The sequence below is a fragment of the Eschrichtius robustus genome, chromosome 2, assembly GCF_028021215.1.
Source record: "Eschrichtius robustus isolate mEscRob2 chromosome 2, mEscRob2.pri, whole genome shotgun sequence".
Taxonomy (NCBI): Eukaryota; Metazoa; Chordata; class Mammalia; order Artiodactyla; family Eschrichtiidae; genus Eschrichtius; species Eschrichtius robustus.
The window spans coordinates 35,541,054-35,554,743 of NC_090825.1; the positions used below are offsets into that span (position 1 = coordinate 35,541,054).

General features: G+C 37.3%; 1 protein-coding gene across 1 annotated transcript; it reads right to left on the reverse strand.

Moving 5' to 3' along the window:
• Positions 1-9,063, reverse strand: SELENOP (selenoprotein P). The gene is made up of 5 exons (XM_068535293.1): positions 8,907-9,063; positions 5,642-5,857; positions 4,688-4,900; positions 2,942-3,059; positions 1-366 (listed from the first exon to the last, which is right to left on the reverse strand). Exons 2-5 carry the CDS (start codon positions 5,842-5,844, stop codon positions 1-3), a joined length of 900 nt encoding a protein of 299 aa, XP_068391394.1. The 5' UTR covers positions 5,845-5,857; positions 8,907-9,063.
• Positions 9,064-13,690: the final 4,627 nt, after the last annotated feature.

The window sequence follows — 13,690 nt, forward strand, 5'->3', positions numbered from 1 at the left end:
TCAGCTACTCAGAGCTGATTCTGAATCTTTGGGAAATTTTCAGAGCAACTGATTTATGCATCCCCTTCGTCAGAGCTTCTTTTGCGGAAGAGAAAGTTGTAATGTATCTCAGTTCTCTGAGTGCCCCTGTCTTTGGTGACCCCGGTGCCTATGGTGGCGATGAAGACCTGAAGGAGGGGGATGCTCCGGGTTATCTGGTGCTTCTGGTTTTGGATACTCTGAAAGATGACCGTCCTCAAGATGGTGATGGGGATGGGGATGGGGATGGGGATGGGGATGGGGATGGGGATGAGGCTGTGGAGCCTCGGTTGTTTTTTCCTCAGTAGCCAAAGATACATTTTTACAGAAGCCTTCATCTTCCAGTGTCTGGAACAAATTTATAAATCACTTATCAACAAATTTATAGATTTAGCAGGAATGCGTGAAAAAATGATTTGTAAAGGTAACATATATGAAATTCAAGCTGGTTAATTAGGATTGAACTGGCTTTGTTTTTCCAGTGTCATATTAATGAGAAAAAAAATTGATGTCAGTCTCAATACCTAGACTTTTTATTAAACTTTGGTTCCCATCCATACCTAAGTATAAACTGCTTCTTGTGCAAAGTTTGCATTTAACCAAAGAATCCTCAAGCATTTTGCAAATGAATCAACATTAAGGTTTTGAAAATAGATAAAAAAGGATGTAATACAGTTAAAGTTTTAACAATTCACCTAAGCTTCTATACTAGTTAAATCAACAGCAGAATTCCAATTTTCTTTTTCTTATCAAGAGCATTTCCTAAATTTTTAAGAATTCTGAGGAAGCATTTGAGAGATACATAAGGCTTAAAAAGAAAGCCAGACCACTATATTTATATCTGCAGAAGCAAAACTTAATAAGCTGGTTAGAAGAACTTAGGATTGATTGCAGTAAAGTCAAATAAATATCAAATCCTAAAATCAGTTCACCTATATGGAACACCTGTGTCAACAAGGCATCAAATCTAATATTATATTCTGAAACAAACTAATTCCTCTTTGATAATTCAAAAATGCCAATAAAATAAACTTTGCTCAAAATCAATAGATTTTTATACCTCGGCTTTTGCTAGGAAATGTTTTGAACTTCATCAAAGCTTTGTTAATGTGTTTCTACTGTACTGCTGTCTGCTGAAAGTAGCAAATCACTGCCCATTTTTGATTGAGCATAATATTCCACTCTGCATGAATCTAGTTCTTTAATTTGCTGAAAGTCTTTCTTCATTGTTTTCTGTGCCCACAAATCATAGGGTCAAAGCTTATAGATATGGCAATGTAATATTAAACCTCAAACTAAAATTATTTGTAAATAAATTTACAAAATCGACTTTAGCGACCAAACACTCACTAAGTGATATGATTTGGTATTTTGAAGGTTTTGAAAAGTTATAAATTCCACTGGATTTTAGCATACAACTAATAAATGGTACGTTTTTTGGTTGTTTCTGAATTACTTTTGAGAACTTAATAGCGTTTAATTAAAAACATAAACAATTAGATATATGTATTGGTTCCAAAAAACCAATTACTATATTTCATTGATTCTACAATGTATATTTTTCACATTTTAATATCTTTAAAATTGGAATGCATCCTACTATTGATAGTGTTATAGTATTGTATCCTACTCTAACTGACAGCAGTTTTTAATAACACATAAATAATGTGTCATATAATTGGCGGCATCTAGGATGCAATGAAATAGAAAAACTCCAATTTGATTTGACATATCAGATAATACGATATATTATTTCTATTTACAGATGTTTGTAAACTTTACACGTGTTATGAGAATTGTTTCTGCCTGTGTTTCAATATACCTAGGTATATTTACAACTATTAGGCATTTGTGAAAATGCAAAATACTGAAAAAAAGTCCCAAAATATGAGGAATCAATATTGCTGACATTCATTAAGCACTTAGTATAAGTTAGACGTTGAGTTAATACTTCGTTTGCGTTACTTCAGTCTCCTCATCTGTAAAAGCAGTAAAATAACCCTCACGGTATTATTATGAAGATTAAAATGTGAAAAATGACATAACTAGAGTAATTAAACTGTTGAGCTTCTTAACAACTTAAGTGATTCATTAAAATTTGAATGGCTTTCTTTAGAGTTGGGAAAAATATAAAGGAAGCAGAGCTTCCTTTATTTTAGAAATAAAAATTCAAAATTGTTTTTAAACCTGAGTTCGAATTTTGCCCACTTGCTCTGTCAAGGAGACACTGTTTGGAATTATTTTCCTTCTCAATTTGAGAGGAAAAGAAGTTTAGTTAATATAAGTTAAAATCAATTCCTTGAGTATCTTTTTTATAAACCACTTGTAAATATAGTGTCTCTCATGACAAGGAATAAATATTCTCATGGTTGTTAAGAAAGAAATATCAGTAATGAGTAAAAAAGTTACTCCATTGTGAAATAAATGCAGTAATTCCAAGTGCACTGTGTAAGGGCTTCACAGAAAAGCTGACAGTTTTACATTCTTGGTAAATTAAGTAGTTATCTGGGCCCCAATTCCACTTCAGGTAATGCCATGGATAATCTTTGCTATCACTATGCTCTTATATGAGCACATTCAGAATATTGCAATAATGTATTTTATGTTGGCTGAATTCTTTAAGCACTTATATTCATGCAATATCATTCGGTGTTAATTGAAATACGTAATCTACGTTGATTTTTTGTTTTCTAAACTTCTTCTAGATAAAAGCAGCAATATGGATCTTGAAAAGACGTTTTAAAGTATATGTTACATAAAAGGAAGCATATGTAATTATATTAATAAAAATTACTGTTGTAGTTTATTTTTAGTATACCAACAGAAACATTGACTAGCTAATTAGTCATGAAACACTAACTTATTTAAATAGTTCTTAAAAGACTTCCTCTTTTCTCCAAGTACAAATAATTGAGAAAAATACCTTGAGAGAGCAGTTTCCACATTTACTTTCACAGTAAACAGTCTTAATGGAGTCTTCTACATGTGAGGAAGTTAGGAAGGAATAAGGCAAACCAAGATGATATACAAGGCGGCCACATCTGAAAAAAATAACAAAGTCATTACAATATTTTCTGTATCATGATCCTACTCATGCACCATCTGGGATAGGTATTGTAGGTTCAGTGGTCTTATAACTAAGACCCTTTCATAACTTCAGTAAATTTCCTTGAATGGGGTCTCAAACGACCTCCCTGGCACTGCATACCAGGTCAGGTCATGACAAGACTATAGTGAGTCTGATTTTGAAATGTGAAATAGATATGTCACAACAAATAATGTCAAAACTATGCAGTCTAGTTATTGTGACTTGGTCAAATACAATTTTGTAATTGACTTGTAAATTCTATCAATGCTCAAACCACTGACATCATAAATTGGGCTCTGCAAATCACACGATCCTTTCATAACTGCTAAAGCAGCACAAATTCCACACAATAAGAAATCACAGCATAACAAAAAGATCCTCAAGTCTTGGCCAGTAGCCCACTGATTTAAAAAAATATCTGATGCAACAAAAATTTCAGTACAGTGAAAGAAATGGAAATACAACACTTGACATTTTCAGAAATAGTGGAGATGAAATGTCCTTCTTACCCCTATTTTACCCTGTATATACAATTTTATATGACTATCAAAGGGTTACACTTTGCAACAGAATAAGAAGTTTGCAAGCCTAAAAGAATGACATGTAATATTAAAAATATTTAGAGTAAGACCAAGTAGGTCTTAGGCCTTGGCAGAGTCTGGCTTACCATTTCTGAAGAGCCAAAAAAAAAAAAAAAAAACCAGCACCAACTAGAAATGTTGGTGATGTCAAATTTATTTATTTATTTATGTATTTTTTGGCTGTATTGGGTCTTTGTTGCTGAGCATGGGCTTTCTCTAGTTGCGGCCAGTGGGAGCTACTCTTCCTTGTGGTGCTCAGGCTTCTCATTGCGGTGGCTTCTCTTGTTGCAGAGCACAGGCCCTAGGCACGCAGGCTCAGTAGTTGTGGCTCGTGGGATCTAGAGCGCAGGCTCAGTAGTTGTGGCGCACAGGCTTAGTTGCTCCACGGCATGTGGGATCTTCCCGGACCAGGGCTCGAACCCATGTCCCCTGCATTGGCAGGCAGATTCTTAACCACTGCACCACCAAGGAAGTCCCAGTGATATCAAATAATGTATGCCTTGAGGTTCCTTGAAAATACAAACGTTTTACTCATTCATGGAATCAAAAGCAGATTCATGCCGATTATACCTAAATAATTAACATATTTTATAGTTCAGAAATGCAGGCATGTAAACTTAAAATTTAGTAATTAGATTAGAGATAAGCAAGTGGCCTGCAAAGTATGGTTATTCATCTGCAAAATTTTTAAGTTAGAATTGTATGTGAGGTACAAATTGATCCTTCTTTTTATTTAATCAGAATGCTAATTTACAGGGGAAAAAAAGTATAGTCAATATTCTTTATTTCCCTACTGGAGTGGTGAATTCCCTTGTGTGAAAAGAAGTCATTTCAAAAATACTAAAACCAAACAGTTGAATGGGCTCACTTTGAAACTGAGTATTTGGTAATAAAAGCAGATGTGTTATTTTAAATTACTTATTAAATTAAATACAAAGCAGGTATCTTTTAATTTGGGGGGTGGGTATGTATGCATATGTGTATACATGTGTGTACACACCTGTCATATATGAGGAAGTCATCTTTCGTTCCATTTAATAGAGTCCAGACATCTGTTTGGTTTTCTTCTTGTTGGTAAACAGGAATATGCTCTGAAACCTTATTTTTAAGATGCACATATTTTAATCGAGAAGAGATTCCTTGATGATTAACAACAACATAAGAGATGTTCGAATATCCTTCTTTCTCCAGTTTTACTCGCAGGTCTTCCAATCTAAAATATTTGGAAAAAATACAAAAAAAGGAATAATTTCATTTAATTTTATTTTAGTGACTTCTCCCTTTTTCCTCACTCTATTTTCCTAAATGAAACTCTTTTGTTATTTTTTACTTAACTCATACCTCTTTTTTGCATTGTTTTAAAAGACTAAAACTTTTGTTTTTCTAATTATTTACTGAGCACTTATGCTCAGTTAAAACCATATGCCAAGCGCTTGCACAAACATCAGCTCGTTTAGTCCTCAAATTAATCCTACGAAGTGTATATTTTTAATCCATCTCGCAGTTACAGAGAATTGTCCCCAATAAATATTTGGCAAATAACCCAAAAAATATATATTTATAGATTTGTTAAATGACTCAAGACCTTGGGTGGCAAGTCTAGTGTTCATTCTACTCTAGCAAAGCTCTTGTCTCTGCTTCCTATATTGAAACAACTAATCCATTTCCAACAGTACAATTTAGAACATTTTCATTACACAAGTAATACATATTTAGTAGGGTACTATAAAATACAGGTACACAGAAAGAAGAAAAAGCTTCCATAGCCCCAGGAAAACAACTGTAAACACCCTCCTAGTCTTCTTTCCTCTAACATGTTCTAGGCAAACTTGTATAGTTTTTCAAAAATGCAATTTAATAAAAATACCTTTTCTGTTTTTATTTTATTTTATGTATGTATGTATTTAATAGCTATCCCCTTAAGAAATGCTAGACCACAGAAAGACTACCTTACCTAGATGCCTGCAGTATGCACAGGTATCAGCTGGCTTGAAGAAGAGCAACCACCGTCACTGAACCATAGGAGTTCAGCATGGGGTCTTGATCCTTTATGCTCCAGGCTGGAGGTTGCTTACAAAAGGAGCTTTGCCCCTGGCTCTCTGTTCCTCCCGTGGGGAGGAGACAAAGAGCCAGGGCCAGCCCCAGGCCTCTCCACATTGCTGGGGCTGTCCTGTAAAAGAGAAAACCTTTCTGTCATCTTCACAGTCATAACAAGGAATTTCTATAAACCCAGCAGGTACAATTCTACTTTGTACAAATATCTAGCCAGTGGATTCTGTCTCCATGTTGTTGGACACATTACATTGGGCCTCTTAGCCCCAAATCTCCCTGTAAAGGGGAAAAGATCAGCCAGAGTCAGGGAAGCTGTCAAAGTACCTCTTAACTATCTGGCTTAGCAAGATACTTTAGTAAGCATGCAATGGAGATCTGCCTGAACAGGCAGCCAAGTACTTCTCTAGTAGAAGATATATGTCTAGGAGAAAATACATGTCTAGGGAAATTTTGAGAATGTGGCCTCTACAACCAAGTAACTTTCTGCGAACATGATTTGATTTTTATTTGAGACACACCAAGTTCTGCCTGCTTCTCTCTATCCTCTACCAATCTAAGAAAGGAAAGGGTAAGTAGGGGATTCTGCACAGAAATGAAAAGACAGCATGGAAAGAGAACCCAGGAAGAAAGAAGGTGGCAGCGAGGGCAGTCTACCAACGTGAAGAGATTCAGATGTTACTGCCTGCCAAAATGTTGCTATCACATCCAAGACAAACACCAACCAATGAAAAAACACCAGACCAGGAATAAATACTACAAATCACTGGCCCCTGTACCATTTAAGATTCACTGAAATCTACACTCGATTAGTCTACTTATTGGCTACCACTACGTTCAGGAAGTTCCTGTGACTAGATGGCACATTCTTGGGTACAAAAGATGACCCCTCTGAGTAGGAAATACTCAGACAAGAAATGTACAAGTATTAAATACGTGACAAGAAATATTCCCAAAACAAGGGCTAGCGCTCTCTGCAGAGAGGTACAAATAAAACACGTGATTTGTAGACAGGTGGTGGAAAAAAGAGCATATTCAGCAGAGATGAGCAGAGAAAGAAAAATCCACACATTTATGCAAACATGATTTAATTTTTATTTAAGACACACTAAGTGAATCAGGTAATCAAAGTAATCAGGCTCATTTTGATATAAGAGTCTGAGGGAGAGAGATCAGGACAAAATTCCAGAACTAGGAAGTTGGCACATTTTCAGGCACTGATCTGGGATTAAAAAAGTTAAAAGTACTTGGGCAGGGGGGAGGGTGGGCAGCTAACGATAAGTAACCTAGAGTGAGCCCAGGGTTAAGAGGGGAGTAGAAAGGCTAAAATCAGATTGATCTGGGCTCTAATGCACTGGTAGCTATAGATAGAACTTTTTAAAACCTGATTATCTTTCACATTATTTGACACCACAAAATTCCTAGCTATATAGAATATCTTGATAAGAGCCTAACTAAAGGAAGAAAAATAAAGGGGGGGGGGGTGTTAAGAGAGGATAAATTAAATAATTTTTTAAGGCCATCCCAACTATTCTAATATCTTTAAAATTCCAATATTTAAAAAAAGGAGAGGATATATCTGGACTAAATCTAGGGAATTTCTTTAGGATAGTACTTATACTAATGATACAATTATCCTTCTTATAGCTACCATTTATCGAGCATTTATACAACTATTTGCAGGTGGCACAAAGCACTTTTTTAATATCATGTCAGTTAATCCTTACAACTATGTGACCATTATCTCCTTTTGCAGTTGAGAAAACTATGGCTAAGTGACAGTTTAGGCATCTTGCCCAAGTCCACACAGGTACTAAGTCACAGGGAAACTGGATTCAAACCGGTTCTACTAATTCCAACACATGACCTCTTAGCTACTGCAATATATTGACCGTTTTTAGCTGGGTCACCTTTAGTAACTATAGTAGCCAGGATCTGGGTTTTTTTAATGCCCTAAGATGACAAAGAAAACATCAAAATTATTCGAGCTATTTTGTTTCTTACTAGAATGGCTAGATTTCCCTACTTTCTAGAACATAAATTCAGTAGTTATAGACCCCAGCATAAACTCAGCGCTTGGCCCCCTCACTTTGCATACCGTTCCAATTGGCTGAAGAGTGAATACAAATGAAAAGGTTATCTCACCCATTGCTCTCATTTAGTTTTTTGATGAAAAAATAACAGAAGCCATTGGCAGAGTGGATTACAGAGTTCACACTTTCAGATTTTCCTCTGTTACTATAATCAATAGGCTGTTCAACTTTGTTTCCTTAAAATCACTTTTTACATAATAAACTTTTGATTAATTACAGCTGTCAGACAACTATATAAAATAATGTAGATAAATAACAAAACTAGATTTACTGGAAGCTGATGCAAAAACAGTTTAAATGTAGTTATGAATTTCACTAATCTCACCACTTTCAATCACAAAACCTAGATTCATTGGCCACATACAGACCTACATTTGCTTAAAATTTCCCATCAAAAGGCAAAACATGCAGAAACTTTTTCCACCCTCTTCCCCTGACCTTCAGACCCGCATCTGAGGGTCCCCCCTCATTCTCCTGAAAGCACCCATCACCACGTAAACTGCAAAGCATTGTGTTTAATCGCAGACCACCCGATTCTGACATGGGTTTTAACTCTTTCAAGGATGATCATTTCCGCACAGTGGACCAAACCTGCTCTTCCTTCTTTTCTTTTTTTTTTTTAACCTTGAAACTGCTCACAATATCCCTGGCCATTTCTACAGCACTGTAGAAAGGCCATATCTCAGTCTCTGCTCTTCAAACCCACAGGCTGTTTTGCCCTTAGAGCTCTCACTCTGCATTTCGGTAGGAAATATTTAAGCTTGAACATATAATATTGCCTATATAACATCACAACTTTTTGCAGAGGAAAAGAATTCAATTTCTCCAGCCTCCTCTGCCCCCATGTTCATCCTCAGCTGTGCAGAAAGCAGGGCAAAAATCAGCAAGAACTGTTAGTGTCCCCACTGCACCCGGTGTTTAGACTCTTTTGTTCTTTCTTTTGTATTACTTTTCTTTACCCATCTCTTTTCTTCAAATCTATTCTAAGGACAGAAACATTTTATCAAGACTCAAAAATCAAATCGTTTACCAAACTGTCAAGGAATCAAGTTTGGAAAACACGAAGTTTCTACTCACACAACCCCTTCCAACTAGCTTGCTTCCTTTCTCTTGCTCAGCCGGGGCAGCTCCACAAAGCCACAGCCAGAAACTCAGATATTTATAGTCCCTGCTGTCTACCTCACCCCTCAGCTATAGTCCAAAGTTCAGTGCCCACTCAGGCTGTGACCTGGCTAGCAGAGACAACCTCTGACTGATTATTACAACCAACTTTAAAAAAGTAGCAAGTGCTGGCATGCACAAAATGGGGGCGGGGGGAGTTTTTGCAATTACTGATTTATTCCCTATCCTTTTTAGTCACCCCAGTAGCTAGGATTTAATGGTACAGTCGGGGGCGGGAGGAAGGGCTAAGGGTAAAGAAGGCCTCCAAGTTATGCTCTTTTCCAAACTATAATAGGGAAAAACATTTGCTGAGCCAGCGAGGTAAGCTGTCGTTTTAAAAAAAGAAAAAAATTTATTTTTCTTTTACTTTGTTTGTAGTGGTCAGGTGCTAGCCTAACCCAAATCGTGTGAACTTTGTTAGAAAAGTCACCTGGTGTTTCAAATCTTTCCCATCCCCTGCTGTTACAGACCTGCTTAGATTATTTTGCAGTGGTTAAAACTTGAATCTCTGTGGGATCTCACAGGACTTCTGCTCTTTTCTTTTTCATTTAAGGAAAGGAATAAGGAAAGAGACCTCCTATCTGAGAGAAGCCAGGCCTCATTTTTCTCATCACAGGAAGTCCCACTCTCTGGAAGACCTAGGTATCCCACAGAAGCTTTTAACAATCTATTGTAAATTCTTTACAAATTTAAGTACCATACAAATAAGTTAGCTGTGATAGTAGCTGAATATGGAAAAGGATATGGAAATTTCAAAATGTACAAATAAAATGGAAAATTCCTACCCTTTCAGAAAGGGATACATTCTCTCCACTAACTGCTACAAATGAGCACACGCATGATGGGTAAGGCAAGCAGCAATTTCAAATGACTTCAGCCCTGGATAGCGATGGTTTTCAAGAAAGCCTCGCTTTCGCTACCGATGCATTTTGTCCAAACAAACCCCTATTGATTGCTGTGAGCTGAGTACTGCTGTACAAGGTGCAGAAAGTACAAAGAGGCTCTGATGTTATCTTTCCTGTAAAGAAATTATCAAAGTAGAAGCTTGGACTTCCCTGGTGGTCCAGTGGTTAAGATTCCACGCTCCCAATGCAGGGGACACAGGTTCATCCCTGGCTGGGGAACTAAGATTCTGCATGCCGCGTGGCGCTGACAAAAAAAAAAAAAAGAATCCTTCCACACTTGCCTCCATAAAGTGGGTTGGTTCTAAAATCCTCTGCCACTTAAAGCACTATTGAATAAAGCAGCAACTTTCTTTAAAAAAAAAAAAGGAAAAGCTTGACATTTGAAAGCCAAATTCTATTTACTCACACCAAGCAGTAGGTATTAACCTTTTGGGGTCCCAGATCTCTTTGAGAATCTAGTGAAATGCTTAGTTTTTCTGCAGGAAAAAAAAATGCATATATACATACTTGTTTTTTAAAAGAACCGTGTGAAAAAATTTTGTATGAAGCAGATAATCCCCCTATAGTTCATTTTCTTCACAAATGTAAATAGTCATGTTGGGTCTGTCTGCAGCAGGAAACTGGGTATTTCACCATCACCACCTTCCTTTACATGTGGCTTAGCAGCTGCCTCCTGTACCAGAGAATACCCTGCAAGTGTGCAGCTAGCTCCAAAGCAAAGTGCCTGGGAGTGTGTGTGTCCAGGCCAGTGTATATCTAAAACCCCCAGATGGCAAAAAGAGATGATGGGGAGCTTGCAATGTTTGAAGGGAATCCATGGGTTTCTTTTAATTGGATATAGTGGATTTACAACATTGTGTTAGTTTCAGATGTACAGCAAAATGATTCAGATATATATTTTTTAGATTATTTTCCATGATAGGTTATTACAAGGTATTGAATACAGTTCCCAATTTTTTTTTTAATTTGACCTATTTATTTTTTGGCTGCATTGGGTCTTCGTTGCTGCACGCGGGCTTTCTCTAGCTGCGGCGAGCGGGGGCTACTCTTCGTTGTGGTACACGGGCTTCTCATTGTGGTGGCTTCTCTTGTTGCGGAGCACGGGCTCTAGGCGCGCGGCCTTCGGTAGTTGCAGCATGCGGGCTCAATAGTTGCAGCGAGCGGGCTCAGTAGTTGTGGCGCATTGGCTTAGTTGCTCCCCGGCATGTGGGATCTTCCCGGACAAGGGATCGAACTGGTGTCTCCTGCACTGGCAGGCAGATTCTTAACCACTGCACCACCAGGAAGTCCTACAGTTCCCAGTGTTACACAGTAAATCCTTGTTGCTTATCTACTTATGTACAGTAGTTTGTATCTGTTAATCCCATACTCCTAATTTATCCCTCCCCTTCTTTCCCCTTTGGTAAACATGTTTGTTTTCTATATCTGTGAGTCTGTTTCTGTTTTGTATATAGATTCATTTGTATTATTTTTTATATTCCACATATAAGTGATATCATATAATATTTGTCTTTCTCTGTCTGACTTACTTCACTTAGTATGACAAATGGCAGTATTTCATTCTTTTTTATAGCCAAGTAACATTCCATTGTAAATATATACCACATCTTCTTAAACCAGTCATCTGTTGACGGACACTTAGCTTGCTTCCATGTCTTGGCTATTATAAATAGTGCTGCTATGAACATTGGGGTGTGTGTATATTTTCAAATTAGTTATATTTTCAATATTTTCAAATTTGCCTTTTCTGGATATATGCCCAGGAGTGGGATTGCTGGATCATATGGTAACTCTATTTTTAGTTTTTTAAGAAACCTCCATACTGTTTTCCATAGTGGCTGCACCAATCTACATTCCCGCCAACAGTGGAGGAGGGTTTGAAGGGAATCCATTCTTAACAGCCTCTTCTGTGCTGGGCAATCTGGGTCTAGTCAGCATACTTAAGAAAGCAGAGTTTTCAAACAAACCTTTATAGACTATTAAATCAAATTACATTAAATTGAACAAAATCAAACATTTATTAGGTGCTTACGCTAGGCACAATGCTGAGTTCCCTGTTCTTAAGGACCTCAAAATCTAATAGAAGAGACAGACACGTAAGCAGTGAAAACACATTGGAAAGTGTGACAATGTCTAGGATGGCTGTAAGCACAAGGGTCTGCTGGAACCTTGGAAATGAAAAGAGGAGTGTTTTAACCCAGCCTGGAGATAGGGCCAGCAGGATAGGTTAGCACAAGTTCAACAGGCACTTTATCTTAGGTTTCACACTCTACCTCCAAAGCCCCCAGCAAAGCTGATCACAGCGCTGTCTAGAAAAATATTTTGTTTCAATTTTTATGAATGATTAAAATCTCCTGATAGGTTGTTCCAGGCACCACCATACAATGAACCTTAAGATTACTGACTGTATCCTATCAAATTGAACTTCATCCTAATGATCTCATCTCCCACAACTTCCAACCCTGGAGTAAAGAATCTGTCTTTCTTAATACTGTCTCATTCTTCCACATCCTTATCATTTTTCCCCAGAAGGTTTATGCATCTATTTAATCCATGTTTTTAATAAGCATTCTCAGGTTCTTAGGGGTCGTGGGTGACTTCCATGGAGAATAGGGCCCTAAGAATCTGTGAGTTCATTATATACTTAAAAGAGAAAAAGACTATGAACTGTGATTTTAGAAATCAGTTTATTAGCTACAGCAGGTGATAATATGACATTGATCCATTAACATTTGTAAAACATTGATGTCTCAAATTATTAAAAAGCATCATTACCATATTAAGGGCCTATATAAAATATTAACCCCCTTAACTTGGTTGTTAGGTGGTGTTCTACATACAAAGGGAAATGAAGACTTTTCCAGTATTTTGGGAAATGGACCCTTTGATCTAAATGATTCTTCCTCCCCTTTCATGTACAAGAAGGTGCCCTAGACCTCACCTTATACGTTGTACCCAATATAAGATTGTTTGAGCATGCATGTTTAAAGGTAAGCCATTGAGTATGCAAGGGGTACCCAGGAAAAAAATAAGATGTTTTCAAAGTAAGCAAGCAAACTAAGAACAATGGCCAGAGGAAGGCACGGACCAGCAGCTTGGATTACATAAGGAGTAATGTGAGCCTTTGAGTTTCATATGAAATATGCTTTGAAGGGAGCTCTTCTTCAAGCTCTCAAGTTTACAGATCTGAGAACTGTTTGATATATCAAACATGAATGCAATTAAGGGGATAACTACATAGAGTGCCAAATTTCATGCGGGACTGAGCACATTCAGAGAGTAACAGACATCAGAAGAATTTTTGTTTGAATTAAGATGTTATTAATTTTTTTTAAATTAAAAAAAAAACTTGTCTAAACCAGAGCCAGCACCTGCAGCTCCTCACAGGGCAGAGAATTGGCACCAAGAGACAAGAAGCAAGGGGGCATCAAATAGCCTCCAGACGACATGTAAGGGAGGAAAAATAATTTCCCTCTGCCCTTCTAGGTTCTTGGCTGAGACACCCCCTGTAGTACAAGATAGAGCAACAAGAGAAAAACAAACAGAGGTTTAATAACATGTGTACCTCCTGTATTCACGGGAGATACTCAGAAAAACTGAGTAACTCCCAGAAACGGCTCAAGTCACCACCTTAAATACCACCTCCAGCTAAAGGCAAAAGAAGGTGTTGGGAGCTAGTTATGGGAGGCTACTGGGGAAAGCACAGTAAACAAGGGTAAGGTTATTACACAGATTTAGGTCATTGTCTTCTCCATTGATAAGTTTCTAGAGATTCGGTTATCCTCCTCCTCCCGT